We start from the raw sequence: 14,583 nt of genomic DNA on the forward strand, positions 1-14,583 counted from the left end.
ATGAATGAATGAAGGCTAACTGGTGAGAGGTGAAACCAGTAATCCCACTGACTAGGGATATCGCACTGGTGAGCTTTGTCTGGTGAAGGCAAAGGGATTTCTGTGGGATGTACAATGGCGTGAACGAGTGAACTGGAAAGGGGAGATAGAATAGAGGAAGAATGAGAAAGCAGAAATGAAGATATGAGTGTAGAATGAGTGAGTGGGTATAATGGGGACAGTGTTGGAGATGAGTGTGGAGTGGTAGCCAGCAAAGGTTGAGGCTAAGAGGATTACTGGGTAGAAGTATGTGTTGTAAGGAAAATCCCATTTATGTAGTTCAGAGAAGCTGATATGGAGGAGAGTGTTTGGGATACCGATGGCATAGTTTGTGAAGCAGCCGTTGAAGTTGAGCTGTTGGGTTCAGGAGCATGTTCAGCCAATGGATGGTCAACTCTGCTCCTGGTCTCAATTTGGTGGTGACCATTCCTCCTGGTGGACAGCTGATTGGTGGGCATGCTCATTTACAAGACTGTGCAGAAATTACAGCAGAGCTGGTATATGATACGATTGTTTTCCCTGAAGGCCCTGCCCCTGAATGGGTCTGGAGGACGACATGCTGTGAGAGTGCATAGGGGAGGTACCTGGATCTTTCATGTTACAAGTGGTTGGGTGTAGGTGTGGCTGAAAGTTAAAAGAGTGTATTTCACACCTTGGGTTAGCACCAGAATGCCACTTTGAGAGGGTTGAGGATTACTGATTAGTATGTTCCTCATTGCTAGCCTTAATCCTTCCCACTGCTTTGATTACTGTTTCATTTTAAAATGCAACAGTGGACCTAAGTGGTGCCCACTGTAACAGATTGCTGTAAAAAATACTTACGATTCTTTTTAAAATGTTGGAACAGTACCAAGTAATTTATCTTAGTATTTGTCGTTGGTCAGCACACAAAATGAGAGCCTATCTTGCTCAGAATGACCTCATAGTCTGTTGACACTTTTCTGATATGGTGTCAGCTATTTCATATATTTTTAATTATTGACCATCCAGATCATATTGTGGACTTTCTGGCTGTTTTCATCTCTGGTTGCAGTTTTGGAATGTCATTCAAGATAATCATGTTTGAAGGATCAGACTACTTATTCTTGATCTTCACCTACATTTCATGGTTTAGGCACTAAGCGTCTTCCACCTTCATGGATTGTCTCTTACTGCTGCCAGTTTGTAAGCTGAGGCTAGATTGGGAAGTTGTTTACTGTCCATTCTTCGTACATGTTAATACCAGGTGTTGCAATATTTGGTTATTCTGTTTTCAGTTGGATATGCTTTTGGTTCTTGACACACTAGTCTGTTATACACCTTATGAACCTTAAATGGCTTAATAAGTTTCCATCGACAGTAAAATGTTTGAAACAATTTTATGATGCTACACAATATCTAGTTCATCAATTAAAGTGAAACAAACAACAGTACTTTGGAAAGCTGTACACCAAATATTTTGCAGATAGCACTAAAAATGACACACATTGTGTGACATGTACCATCACTATAGAAAATAAACTTCATTAATACTGTTTTCATCTCTATTCCAGACTAAGAAATACTCTCCTTTTCATTTAAAGTGCATGACTATTTGATGCAAACTGGTATAAATAACAATTGCCGATAAAAGCTCGTTGTGGAACAAATAACCAAAAATTGAAGATAGATCAAAATATAGAAACATAATTACGAAGTGAGAAGGTTTCAAGAGAAAATGTATCAAGAACACCAACAAGAAGAAAATGAGTAGCAGAAGAGAAGGCAGATTAGTATTGGAGGAAACAAAGTTGAATAAGCAGCTTACACCTAGTTCTTAGTTGACCTGTAAGAGAAAAGGGAAAAGGGAAAAAAAGCCAGATGTATGAATTATGAGTTTGTAATGATTTAAATTTATACATACCTTGCTTTTATTCTTATCAAGTGCGTTGAAATTCCACACGGCAATTTCCTCTTCTGGTGATGATGGTAGCAAGGGTCGAGATTGGCTGCAGAACAAAAATAAATCTTCAGACTTATCACCCCACTTAAATTTTATCCCCCTATACTCTTACTACCACTTTATTAGTTGAGCCATGTTATCCACATATGATGTTTTTCTGGTTTGATTACTTGAATATTTTCTATTTAATTGCTCAGTAGTCATAGGTACCATAAAAAGTATAAAACTGATTTATAATAGGCACAAAATCAAAGGTAAAATTGGTAGCTTGTTCTAGAAACAATTTAGAAAGTATTTCTTTCTGGAGCTTGTAATGTATGCCTCGTCTTAGATATTGCTAATTGCTATAATCGCACTATTCACTCCCATTTACGGAGCTTGTTAGCACTTGATGTTAGGTTGGCACCATTAAAATGCATTGTAGTAATCGCTGCTGCTTGCTGGATCGCTGCTGTGTCTCGATGTTGATGCTGGCTCTAAACTGGTTGTATAGGGGTAAAAAGATGAGGTCCCGTGTTTTTTTATGTGCTTTTGATGATAAAGAACGAGCGAAACCAACAAATACATAAACTTCAAATATTTATTACTCTGGTGGCCATCTTAGTTCCACTGTCCACCAAAGAGCATGACACAACACAAAGTAGTACTTCCTTTACATGTTCTTTGCATTGTTTATCCACCTCAAAGTGTGTTAACACAAACACACTTTACCAAAGTGACATTCCGACTGCGCCCCGACCCTTCTTGCTGCTTGTATTTATAACATTGTCAAAGAACTACTAAAAAGAGAGATAGTTTATAAGTCACATGTACATCTGTTATCATAATTTGTGCAGAAAAGTTATTAATTTGCATCGAGTGACATAATTTAACATGTTATTAAAATGACAGACAGATTTGTTGACTTGACAGAATAATTCTTTGTTACAAAAAGGCCGTTTTTTAGAAGTTTGTCAATTGACTTATCTAATTTGTATAAATAAGTAAATAACATGAATTATTAAGAATTACATTGGTTTTCGTCTAAAATAGGATTGATTACGTGAATACTGAGTGAAAACGCTCCTAGTGAACAAATAGGTTTCACTGGGTGATTTTTATTTAAGGAGATCCAAAATACTTAAGTTGGCCACTATTTTTCGTACTTCATATTAATTATTTAAGATGAACTTAGTGTTTTTACATGATGACATTTGCTGTATCAGTGATCAAGTGATATTAACTTTTGTGTGGGTCAGTTATTCAGTATAATTTAATGGGTTGACTGTTTATGGAGACATGTTATGCAATCATTGTTAACATACACAATAACTTTTCTATAATCATAAATACTCGTTAAACTGGTTGAATTTGGAGGGTATCGCATACTTTGGTAAAGTAAAGCCTTTAATATGTTCCGTTACAAGCTTTTAAGAACATTGATACATTATTTAACTCTCATGGATAAGTATACCCTACTTTTTTTAAAAGGCAGTATGCCTTGTAAGCTTACAACTCAAAGAGTTATCTACAGCAGGTGCAGAGTGATTGGTTAATGAGACATATGTAGATAAACAGGGGTATTTGTGAGAAAGCCCGGTCTTAAGTGACTCAATTTAAAATGTGTTTGTAAAGGTTTGAAGTTCAGATTAATCCAATGGAGTTTTTAAAGAGGGAACTTTATAAGCCCCCATTTCCTAAAGATCTGCATATTCATGTTTCTAGGAAATAATGATTTGGATGTATTTTTCAGGAAGGGACCAGTTTACCTATACATGCTTTATTAGTTCAAACTCACCATTTTTGAAAACCCTTATTTACATTTATGCACTGTAAGACACCTTGGAGTGTGTGGATGGAGGATACATTGTGTACCAAAGTCAAGCCACTACTCACCCCTACCCTTTTCTGGTTGATTTGTAAATAGTGTATCACATAAATGACTGGCAGTAAACCTGTCAAATGCTCAATTTTACCATCATGCTCATTCAAAGACATATGTATGGAAGGAAGTAACACAATAAATGTTTGAAATACCATGCAATTAAACTTTGTACCACGATGTGTACATGGCAATGCATTGATGATTGGTATTAATTCCGTATGGTGTGAAGTCATTACCTACTGCAATTAGAGCCTCTAAACATCATGGAATGGAATCACAGAGGATATGAACATGTCCTTAGAGCACTCTTTTTATATGGTTTGTTTACAAGCCGACAAAACATCAATAGTGGTTGCTGGATGACAAGCTATATCTTTCTGACCAACCGTACGCCATACATGTTTTGTATGGCACACATCATACTGAATGTGCAGACCTGCGGGTAGTGGCACACATTCTCTCAAGATGGTTGACATATCCCTTGCAAAATGTGGGAGGGTATGATTCTGCTGAAATGTGGAATATGATGTTTCCTGAAGGAGTGCAAGTTCCTAGGCCTTTAAAATCTCCCTCATTTGTTACTTGCTGTTCAGATTACATGTTGGCGGATTGTGATCACCATTATTGAATGTAAATTGTGTGTAGCGATTGCTGTAATGCAGGTTAAAACAGGGTTCATCTGAAAACATTACATTTCATCACTCAGTGTGCTAGTGATGGTACTCAAGTACCTACTGCAGTCAGAGGCCTTCATAGCTTCTGGACAACAGAAGCCAATGCTTTGTAGTTCATGTCATCATCAAACAAGTCAACACCAGAGGTTGCCAAACTGTTGGCACAGACAGGTCAATACCAATCACAGTATTCCAAGTTGAGGTAACATTCTTAATCAAGCTGTGAGAGTCAGTACAGCCCTGTAGATAAGATGGCAGCCATCCCATCTTGTGGTCACATTTGTGGATTTGTGTACTCATTTCTTGGAGACTGTTCATTGTCTCTTGAATTTACACATCATCTAATATTACACCCTTTGATATTATTGTTGCATACTGACACTTGGTCTCATTTTTACCCTTGATTTGATGGCTATTTCACTGAGCAAGTTTGGCATAATACTGAAATTTGAATGTGCACTCTTGGAATTCCAAGGAAATCCTCCATGATGCATAACATGTTTTCCACTGTATTTCAAGTAACATTCTCACAAAACTGTCCATCTGAATTAATAAACTTGTGATCGAGTGCACAATTCTAAGATCCTTAAGTGATGAAAGATATTAAAGAATAGTTATACCAAATTCTTTATGGTAAGACTCCAAAGTTGCATTATCGAGGATGGTGTTTAAATTCTTGCCTGACCACCCAGATTTAGCTCTTCCATGATTTCCCAAAATCAAAGCATATGTCAAGATGATTGTTTTGAAATGGAAAAACCAGATTTTTTTTTCTTGTCCTTCCTCTATCTGAGCATGTGCTCTGCACATTATGACTTGACACTGATGGGACATTAAAATCCTGATCTTCTCTTTTATACTATTATGTTTCAGCTCAAATCCTTCTGAACACATACTCACGAATATTTCATGTATCTTCAAAAAAAAAAAAAAAAAAAAAATTATATATATATATATATATATATATATATATATATATATATATATATATATATATATATATATATATAGTATGTCTGGAGTCTTATCAGTTTGATATATATATATATATATATATATATATATATATATATATATATATATATATATATATATATATATATAAAAAAAACAAAGATGAGGTGACTTACCGAACAAAAGCGCTGGCAGGTCGATAGACACACAAACAAACACAAACATACACACAAGATTCAAGCTTTCACAACAAACTGTTGCCTCATCAGGAAAGAGCGAAGGAGAGGGGAAGACGAAAGTAAGTGGGTTTTAAGGGAGAGGGTAAGGAGTCATTCCAATCCCGGGAGCGGAAAGACTTACCTTAGGGGGAAAAAAGGACAGGTATACACTCGCACACACGCACATATCCATCCAAACATACAGACACAAGCAGACATTTGATGTCTGCTTGTGTCTGTATGTTTGGATGGATATGTGCGTGTGTGCGAGTGTATACCTGTCCTTTTTTCCCCCTAAGGTAAGTCTTTCCGCTCCCGGGATTGGAATGACTCCTTACCCTCTCCCTTAAAACCCACTTACTTTCGTCTTCCCCTCTCCTTCCCTCTTTCCTGATGAGGCAACAGTTTGTTGCGAAAGCTTGAATCTTGTGTGTATGTTTGTGTTTGTTTGTGTGTCTATCGACCTGCCAGCGCTTTTGTTAGGTAAGTCACCTCATCTTTGTTTTTATATACAATTTTTCCCACGTGGAATGTTTCCTTCCATTATATTGATATCACTAATTTGAATCCAACAATTACGTTTGTTATTGTCACTGTTGCATTTCGAAATCTTTTCTGTCGTCTTATTTTCCTCTTTCTGTTTTTGCCAGTAGTTTCACTTTGTATTCACCTTCTCCTTTTTACCGTAATCTGCTATACTATTTTATCCCGCCTATATATATACTCAATAATACGTAACCCACTTCCAAACCATAACCAAAAAAATATTTTTTTTGCCGCTTTCAGCACTACCGCCGCTATAATATCCACCGTTTCTAGTTCACAAACAGCTCCTTTCACCTTTTAAACAACCATTTCGGCCAGTTCTAATAACTTTCGCTTTATTTCCATTTCCGTTTTTCCCACATCACTGATCATTTTTAGCCGCTTCCCACGGGTTTTAACGCCATTATTTCTTCGTCAAACAATTGTTAGCCTCATTTTGATTATCTGCCACCACAATACCACTCCTTTTAATATACTACACGCAGTTTTTTCGAAATTTTCCCGAATTTCTCCGTCCTTTAACGTGTTTTGGCGGCAACACAACCACCTAACCTGTATGCACATCGTTGTCTACCAACCCAAGTCCAACATAGCCCAGCTGTAACCAACGCCTTTTCGCCTTTTTTCATTCCAGATCTCCAGTTTCTTTCCGGTTCACCATGTCTGCTTGTGTCTGTATGTGTGGATGGATATGTGCGTGTGTGCGAGTGTATACCTGTCCTTTTTTCCCCCTAAGGTAAGTCTTTCCGCTCCCGGGATTGGAATGACTCCTTACCCTCTCCCTTAAAACCCACTTCCTTTCGTCTTCCCCTCTCCTTCCCTCTTTCCTGATGAGGCAACAGTTTGTTGCGAAAGCTTGAATCTTGTGTGTATGTTTGTGTGTCTATCGACCTGCCAGCGCTTTTGTTCGGTAAGTCACCTCATCTTTGTTTTTATATACAATTTTTTCCACGTGGAATGTTTCCTTCCATTATATATATATATATATATATATATATATATATATATATATATATATATATATATATATATAAGACTCCAGACATTTGGTAAGTAAATAAGCCTTGATATAAACCATGCATCTACTCCACACATTTAGGTAACTAACAGGCTTTCATATACACCCTCCACGTATAGTTTACATATAAAAGTACAATCTACCTTCTGTATCTAAAAGTTGTAGTAAGACACATTTTTAAACTATGGTATTATTGTAATATGAAGTACTAGTGAACCTGGCAATACTTTGCCATTACTAAATATGTACGGGAATTGGGAGCGTGTACGGGAATTGGGAGCGTGTACGGGAATTGGGAGCGTGTACGGGAATTGGATATATATCTACCCTAAACTCCCTCCCCCTCCTCTGACCTTGAGTCTTATTTATTGTTACTACAAATGAAACCTTCATTGGGAACTGAAGTCACTTAAAATGAATGGCTAAATTTGTTGTGACCATTGGTATACAGGGTATGAGAGAGATCTCTCCACCTACTGAACCTGAGAGGATGTTGTTGTGGTCTTCAGTCCAGAGACTGCTTTGATGCAGCTCTATATGCTACTCTATCCTATGCAAGCTTCTTCATCTCCCAGTACCGACTGCAACCTACATCCTCCTGAATCTGCTTAGTGTATTCATCCCTTGGTCTCCCTCTGCAATTTTTACCTTCCACACTGGCATCCAATACTAAATTTGTGATCCCTTGATGCCTCAGAACGTGTCCTTCCAACCAATCCCTTCTTCTAGTCAAGTTGTGCCACAAATCTCTCTTCTCCCCAATTTTATTCAATACCTCTTCATTAGTTATGTGACCTACCCGTCTAACCTTCAGCACTCTTCTGTAGCACCACATTTTGAAAACTTCTATTCTCTTCTTGTCCAAGCTATTTATCGTCTGCATTTCACTTCCACACATGGCTACACTCCATACAAATACTTTCAGAAACGACTTCCTGACACTTAAATCTATACTCGATGTTAACAAATTTCTCTTCTTCAGAAATGCCTTCTTTGCCATTACCAGTCTACATTTTACATCCTCTGTACTTCAACCAACAGTTATTTTGCTCCCCAAATAGCAAAACTCCTTTACTACTTTAAGTGTCTCATTTCCTCATCTAATTCCTGCAGCATCGCCCGTAATTTGACTACATCCCATTATCCTCATTTTGCTGTTGTTGATGTTCATCTTATATCCTTCTTTCAAGACACTGTCCATTCCGTTCAACTGCTCTTCCAAGTCCTTTGCTGTTTCTGACAGAATTATGATGTCATCAGCAAACCTCAAAGTTTTTATTTCTTCTCCATGGATTTTAATTCCTATTCTGAATTTTTCTTTTGTTTCCTTTAATGCTTGTTCAATATACAGATTGAATAACATTGGGGATAGGCTACAAGCCTGTCTCACTCCCTTCCAAACCACTGCTTCCCTTTAATTGTAAATAGCCTTTTGCTCCCTGTATTTTACCCCTGCCACCTTTAGAATCTGAAAGAGAGTATTCCAGTCAACATTATCAAAAGCTTTCTGTAAGTCTACAAATGCTAGAAATGTAGGTTTGCTTTTCCTTGATCTATTTTCTAAGATAAGTCATAAGGTCAGTATTGCCTCATGTGTTCTAACATTTCTACAGAATCCAAACTGATCTTCCCCGAGGTCAGCCTCTACCAGATTTTCCATTCATCTGTAAAGAATTCATATTAGTATTTTGCAGCTGTGGCTTATTAAACTGATAGTTCGGTAATTTTTACATCTGTCAACACCTGCTTTCTTTGGGACTGGAATTATTATATTCTTTTTGAAGTCTGAGGGTATTTTGCCCGTCACATCTCCTTCAATTCCCACCTTTTTGCAGTTTCTTCAGTTGTAATCTACAGTTCATAACCAGTAGATTGTGGTCAGAGTCCACATCTGCCCCCGGAAATGTCTTACAATTTAAAACCTGGTTCCTAAATCTCTGTCTTAACATTATATAATCTATCTGAAAACTTCCAGTATCTCCAGGCCTCTTCCATGTATACAACCTTCTTTCACGATTCTTGAACCAAGTGTTAGTTATGATTAAGTTGTGCTCTGTGCAAAATTCTATCAGGCAGCTTCCTCTTTCATTTCTTACCCCCCCTTCCATATTCACCTACTACATTTCCTTCTCTTCCTTTTCCTACTGTCGAATTCCAATCCCACATGACTATTAACTTCTCATCTCCCTTCACTATCTGAATAATTTCTTTTATCTCATCATACATTTCATCAATCTCTTCATCTGCGGAGCTAGTTGGCATACAAACTTGTACTACCGTGGTAGGCATGGGCTTCGTATCTATCTTGGCCGCAATAATGCGTTCACTATGCTGTTTTTAGTAGCTTACCCACACTCCTATTTTTTATTCATTATTAAACCTACTCCTGCATTACCCCTATTCGATTTTGTATTTATAACCCTGTATCCACCTGACCAGATGTCTTGTTCCTCCTGCCACCGAACTTCACTAATTCCCACTATATCTAACGTTAACCTATCCATTTCTCTTTTTATATTTTCTAACCTACCTGCCGGATTAAGAGATCTGACATTCCATGCCCCAATTCGTAGAACGCCAGTTATCTTGTTCCAATACTTTGTGTCAGTTGTGTAGTGGGAAACTTTAGACAATTCATTATTCTTTGATTATGAGGACATACATAATTGAGATGGTACTTAAAGTTTTCAGTCAAGGGTACTTACACTTTAACTTTACTTTGTTATTTAAATGCTCTTTAACTTCTGTAAATGCTAGATTCTACAGATAACTACTTACATTCATAATTGATCCAAAAATAATCTTTATAAATCATTAGAGTGTGGCCGCCTTAGGCTTTACACAGGTCATTTTTCTTTTAAAATATACTGACAGGACAACAAATTATTTCCTTTGTTATTTAATTTTCTAACCCTTACAAAAAGAGTAAAAAACTGGGGGATGCATTAGGAAACACACACACACACACACACACACACACACACACACACACACACACACACACTGCTGAACATAGTCAGGTAATATAATAAGATGTGTTGTTTATTACCTTTCCTGACTGGTCCTGTTCCTTGCAGATATCATTTTCTTTGACATCATGTCCATAAGCTCTTTAAGGAACAACTGCTTACGGGGCTCAGAACAACCTAAATCGAAGTACACCAATTTTAAAATTACTTGTGAAACACATTGAACTTATTCTATTTATGCCTTACTCTAACATCATTACCATTCATTGGCCTTCTTGGAGCAGGAACTGCATCGCATTTTGGTATCTGATCTTTCACAGGTGTTCCTGGTATTGGCTTGCCGCTGTCTTCATGAACACACCAACAATAACCTGCATATGGTATCATAATTAACAACATGAAAGATGTCACATTCTGTGTGAAATAGTTAATTGAACATGACAATACAACACTACCTATCAATCAGAACTTATTTTCACCACCTACAAATGTATATACATATTGGGTAGGATACAATATTGTATTATTTTTATTTATGATTATTCCTGAAAATGGTTCTGTATTCCTGTGATGTCATGTTCCAGTTGCTTTGTTAGGTTTTAATGGCCCTCATCATGCAGTACATTTCCTCATCGTTTTCCAACTTGTGTCTTTGCTGACGAACTGTTCCTTTCTAATTTTGTCTGTTGTCTGTGATGGCCACAATTAAGTTTTACCCACAATAATTGTTTGGTGGCTAACGGGAAGTTTAAAAAAGTACTGAAGTGACTTTATAATAACAGGAATACCCTATGTAAGCTGAAGAATAATGCCTTTATTATTTACAGACTTATCAGCAGACTTATTTAATTAGAAAATAAATATTATACAAAATTAATTCTTATCTCCACATTTTAAAGCATCGAGAAAAATATGAATATAAGCAAACCTGTTGAATTGTAGCATTGTATTTTCTGAAAGCGCCCATCAGGAGTGCACTCTGGCACATACAGTTTATCACTGCCAGCTTTCTGTTCTTCCAATACTGACCGCCTGTCAGACAGACAATCATTAGCTGAAAAAGAGGCAAATATTAGCAACATAAAATTGATACAAAAAATTATGTCTGTAACAATTAAATTTATGATCCAACAATGGAAAATCCAGGATGGAATGCAACAGTATTAGAGAAGGAAAGTTGCTATTCACCATATGCTGAGTCGTGATAGGCACTGCTCCCCACCCCACCCCAGCCTCCTCCTTACCACCACCCAGTCGCCACTCTCATCATGCACTGGTGCTGCTGCTTGCAGTGTTGTTTCAGTGTCTGAGACTGCAGACGTGTGTGTGTGTGTGTGTGTGTGTGTGTGTGTGTGTGTGTGTGTGTGTTTTGCTGACAAAGGCCGTAATGGCCGAAAGCTGTAATTGTGTGAATCTTTTTGTTGTGCCTATCGCGACTCACCATCTCCATTATATGGTGAGTAGCAACTTTCCTTCTCTAATATTGTCAAATTTATGATCCAGATTGCCTATCAGATACTCTAGGCTTAGTATGTTGAATGCTGGGGTCACTGAATGAAACTATATTTGGCTTATGTAGTCTATCTGTCAAATACCTGTTCAGAAGAACTCATTTCTATTGTATCAATATTTGTGTGTTTTTCCCCGCATTATGGTCAATTTAAAAATAAATTGAACAGATGATACTTTCACCTATTGCAATTAATGTCAATATTTTGGGAACTATATTTTCATAAGTTAGTGGTAAGAGTGTTTTGGATAAGTTATTTCATAGTAAATCAGTGTCTGCGATTCCAACCAAAAGCTGAAATGCTTTACTCTGTTTTCAAATGTTCCTTTAAAAAGGAAAACTCAAGAAAATTGCCCCAGTTTAACCCCTCTACCACTGAAAAGATGAGTGAAATAAATGTTGGTTTCTGTAATGTCAAGGTACAGCTGCATTTTTTTGAAACTGAACAAAGTTCCAGTGCACAAAGGAATTGTTTTCAGATTCTATACTGAATTTGCAGCAGATGTATCCCTTCTTTGAACTATAGTGTATCATAGATCCGTTTAACAAAAACTCATGCCCAGCAGTTCGAAGAAAGTCCAGGGTCTACGAGAAGGTTAACAGAAGTGATTTACAAACTACCATCCCATATCTTTGACATCGTTTTCTTGTAGAATCTTCGAACATATTCTAAGCTCAAACATAATGAACTATCTCAAACAGAATGATCTTCTCCATGTCAACCAGCATCGATTCCAGAAATATCAATCATGTGAGACAAGGCAGTCAAGTAGCTGCAGTATTTCTTGAATTCTGGAAAGAGTTTGACACCTATGTTTATTGTCTAAAGTACAATCATATGGGATTTCAAGGGAAATTTGATGACTTTTTGGTGGGGAGGATGTAGCATGTTACCTTGCATAGACAGTCATCAGATGTAGATTAACTTCAGATGTGCCCCAGGGAAGTGTGTTGGGACCCTTGCTGCTCATGATGTGTGTCAACGAGCTTGCAAACAATATTAATAGTAACCTCAGACTTTTTGCAGATGATGCAGTTATCTGCAATGAAGTACTGACTAAAAGAAGATTCAGAACTGTTCAGTCAAACCTTGAGAATATTTCAGAGCAGTGCAAGGATTGACAACTTGTGTTAAGTGTTCAGAAATGTAAAATTGTACACTTCACGAAACAAAAAAGTGTAGTACCCTAGGACTATAACTTCAATGAGTCACTGCTGGAATTGGCCAGCTCATACAAACCTTTGTATGTAATACACTGTAACATTATGAAATGGAATCATCACATAGGCCCAGTAATGGGTAAAGCAGGTGGTACATTTCGGTTTATTGATAGAATATTGGGGAAGTGCAATCGGTTTACAAGGGAGATTGCTTACAAATCAATCATGCAATCCATTCTAGAATACTGCTCAAGTATGTGGATTCTGTACCAAATAGTAATAACATTGGTTATTGAATATACACTGAAGCACCAAAGAAACAGGTATAGGCATGCTTATTCAAATTTAGAGATATGTAGACAGGCAGAATACAGCACTGCAGTTGGCAATGCCTATTAAGACAACAAGTGTCTGGCGCAGTTGTTAGATCAGTTACTGTTGATACAATGGCAGGTTATTTGGATTTAACAGAGTGTGAACATGGTGCTATAGTTGGCACATGAGCAATGGGACACAGCATCTCTGAGGCGGCAATGAAGTAGGGATTTTCCCATACGACCATTTCACTAGTGTACTGTGATTATCAGGATTCCAGTGAAACATCAAATCTCCAACATTGCTGCAGCCAGAGAAAGATCCTGCAAGAACATGGTCAATGACAATGGAAGAAATCGTTCAAATTGATGGAAGTGCAACCCATCCACAAATTGCTGCAAATTTCAATGCTGGGCCATCAGCAAGTGTCAGCATACAAAACAGTCAATGAAACATCATCGATATGGGATTTCAGAGCCAAAAGCTCACTCGTGTACCCTTTGACTGCACAACACAAAGCTTTGCACCTCACCTGGGCTCGTCAACACCAGACATTTGGCTGTTGAGGACTAGAAACATGTTGCCTGGTAAGGCGAGTCTCGTTTCAAATTGTATCGAATGGCAGGACGTGTACGGCTATAGAGATAACCTCGTGAATCCATGGACCCACATGTCAGCAGGGGACTGTTCAAGCTGGCAGGGGCTCTGTAATGGTGTGGGGCATGTGCAGTTGGAGTGATGTGGGACCCCTGATACATCTAGATACGACTGACAGGTGCACGTACGTAAGCATTCTGTCTGATCACCTGCATCCACTCATGTCCATTGTGCATTCCGACGGACTTGGGCAATTCCAGCAGGAGAGTGTAACACTCCACATGCGCAGCATTGCTACAGAGTGGCTTCAGGAACACACTTCTGAGTTGAAACATTTCCTCTGGCCACCAAACTCACCAGACAGGAACATTATTGAGTGTATTTTGGATGCCTTTCAATGTGCTGTTCAGAAGAGATCTCCACCCCTGTTGTACTCTTACAGATTTATGGACAGACCTGTAGGATTCATGGTGTCAGTTTCCTGCAGCACTACTTCAGACATTATTCGAGTCCATGTCACATCATCTTGCGGCACTTCTGCACATTCCTGGGGGTCATACATGATATTATGTAGGTGTACCAGTTTATTTGGCTTTTCAGTGTATAAAATGCATGTTAACAGACTTGTTTGACCAACAGAAGAGTGTCACAGAGATGCTGAAGAAACTGAGCTCTTAGACCCTTTAAGATAGATGTAAACTATCCCAAGAAAGTCTACTAAAACGTTTCCCACTCTACATATGTGAATGGAATAGTAAGAAATCCTAATAAGTGGTACAATGGGATGTACTTTCTGC

The 14,583-nt window shown here is 37.9% G+C and overlaps 1 protein-coding gene across 3 annotated transcripts in view; it reads right to left on the minus strand.

The window, feature by feature from the left end:
• LOC126481346 (SPARC-related modular calcium-binding protein 2) overlaps positions 1 to 14,583 on the minus strand; it is an 831,237-nt gene that overhangs the window by 22,769 nt on the left and 793,885 nt on the right. For all 3 annotated transcript variants that reach the window (XM_050105041.1, XM_050105040.1, XM_050105039.1), the window contains 4 exons: positions 11,132 to 11,257; positions 10,464 to 10,574; positions 10,284 to 10,380; positions 1,922 to 2,006 (listed from right to left, as the gene is read on the minus strand). In XM_050105041.1, coding sequence (XP_049960998.1) covers positions 1,922 to 2,006; positions 10,284 to 10,380; positions 10,464 to 10,574; positions 11,132 to 11,257 — 419 coding nt within the window. The remainder of the gene's footprint in view (positions 1 to 1,921; positions 2,007 to 10,283; positions 10,381 to 10,463; positions 10,575 to 11,131; positions 11,258 to 14,583) is intronic.

This window comes from Schistocerca serialis, chromosome 5 (assembly GCF_023864345.2).
Source record: "Schistocerca serialis cubense isolate TAMUIC-IGC-003099 chromosome 5, iqSchSeri2.2, whole genome shotgun sequence".
NCBI classification, from domain to species: Eukaryota; Metazoa; Arthropoda; class Insecta; order Orthoptera; family Acrididae; genus Schistocerca; species Schistocerca serialis.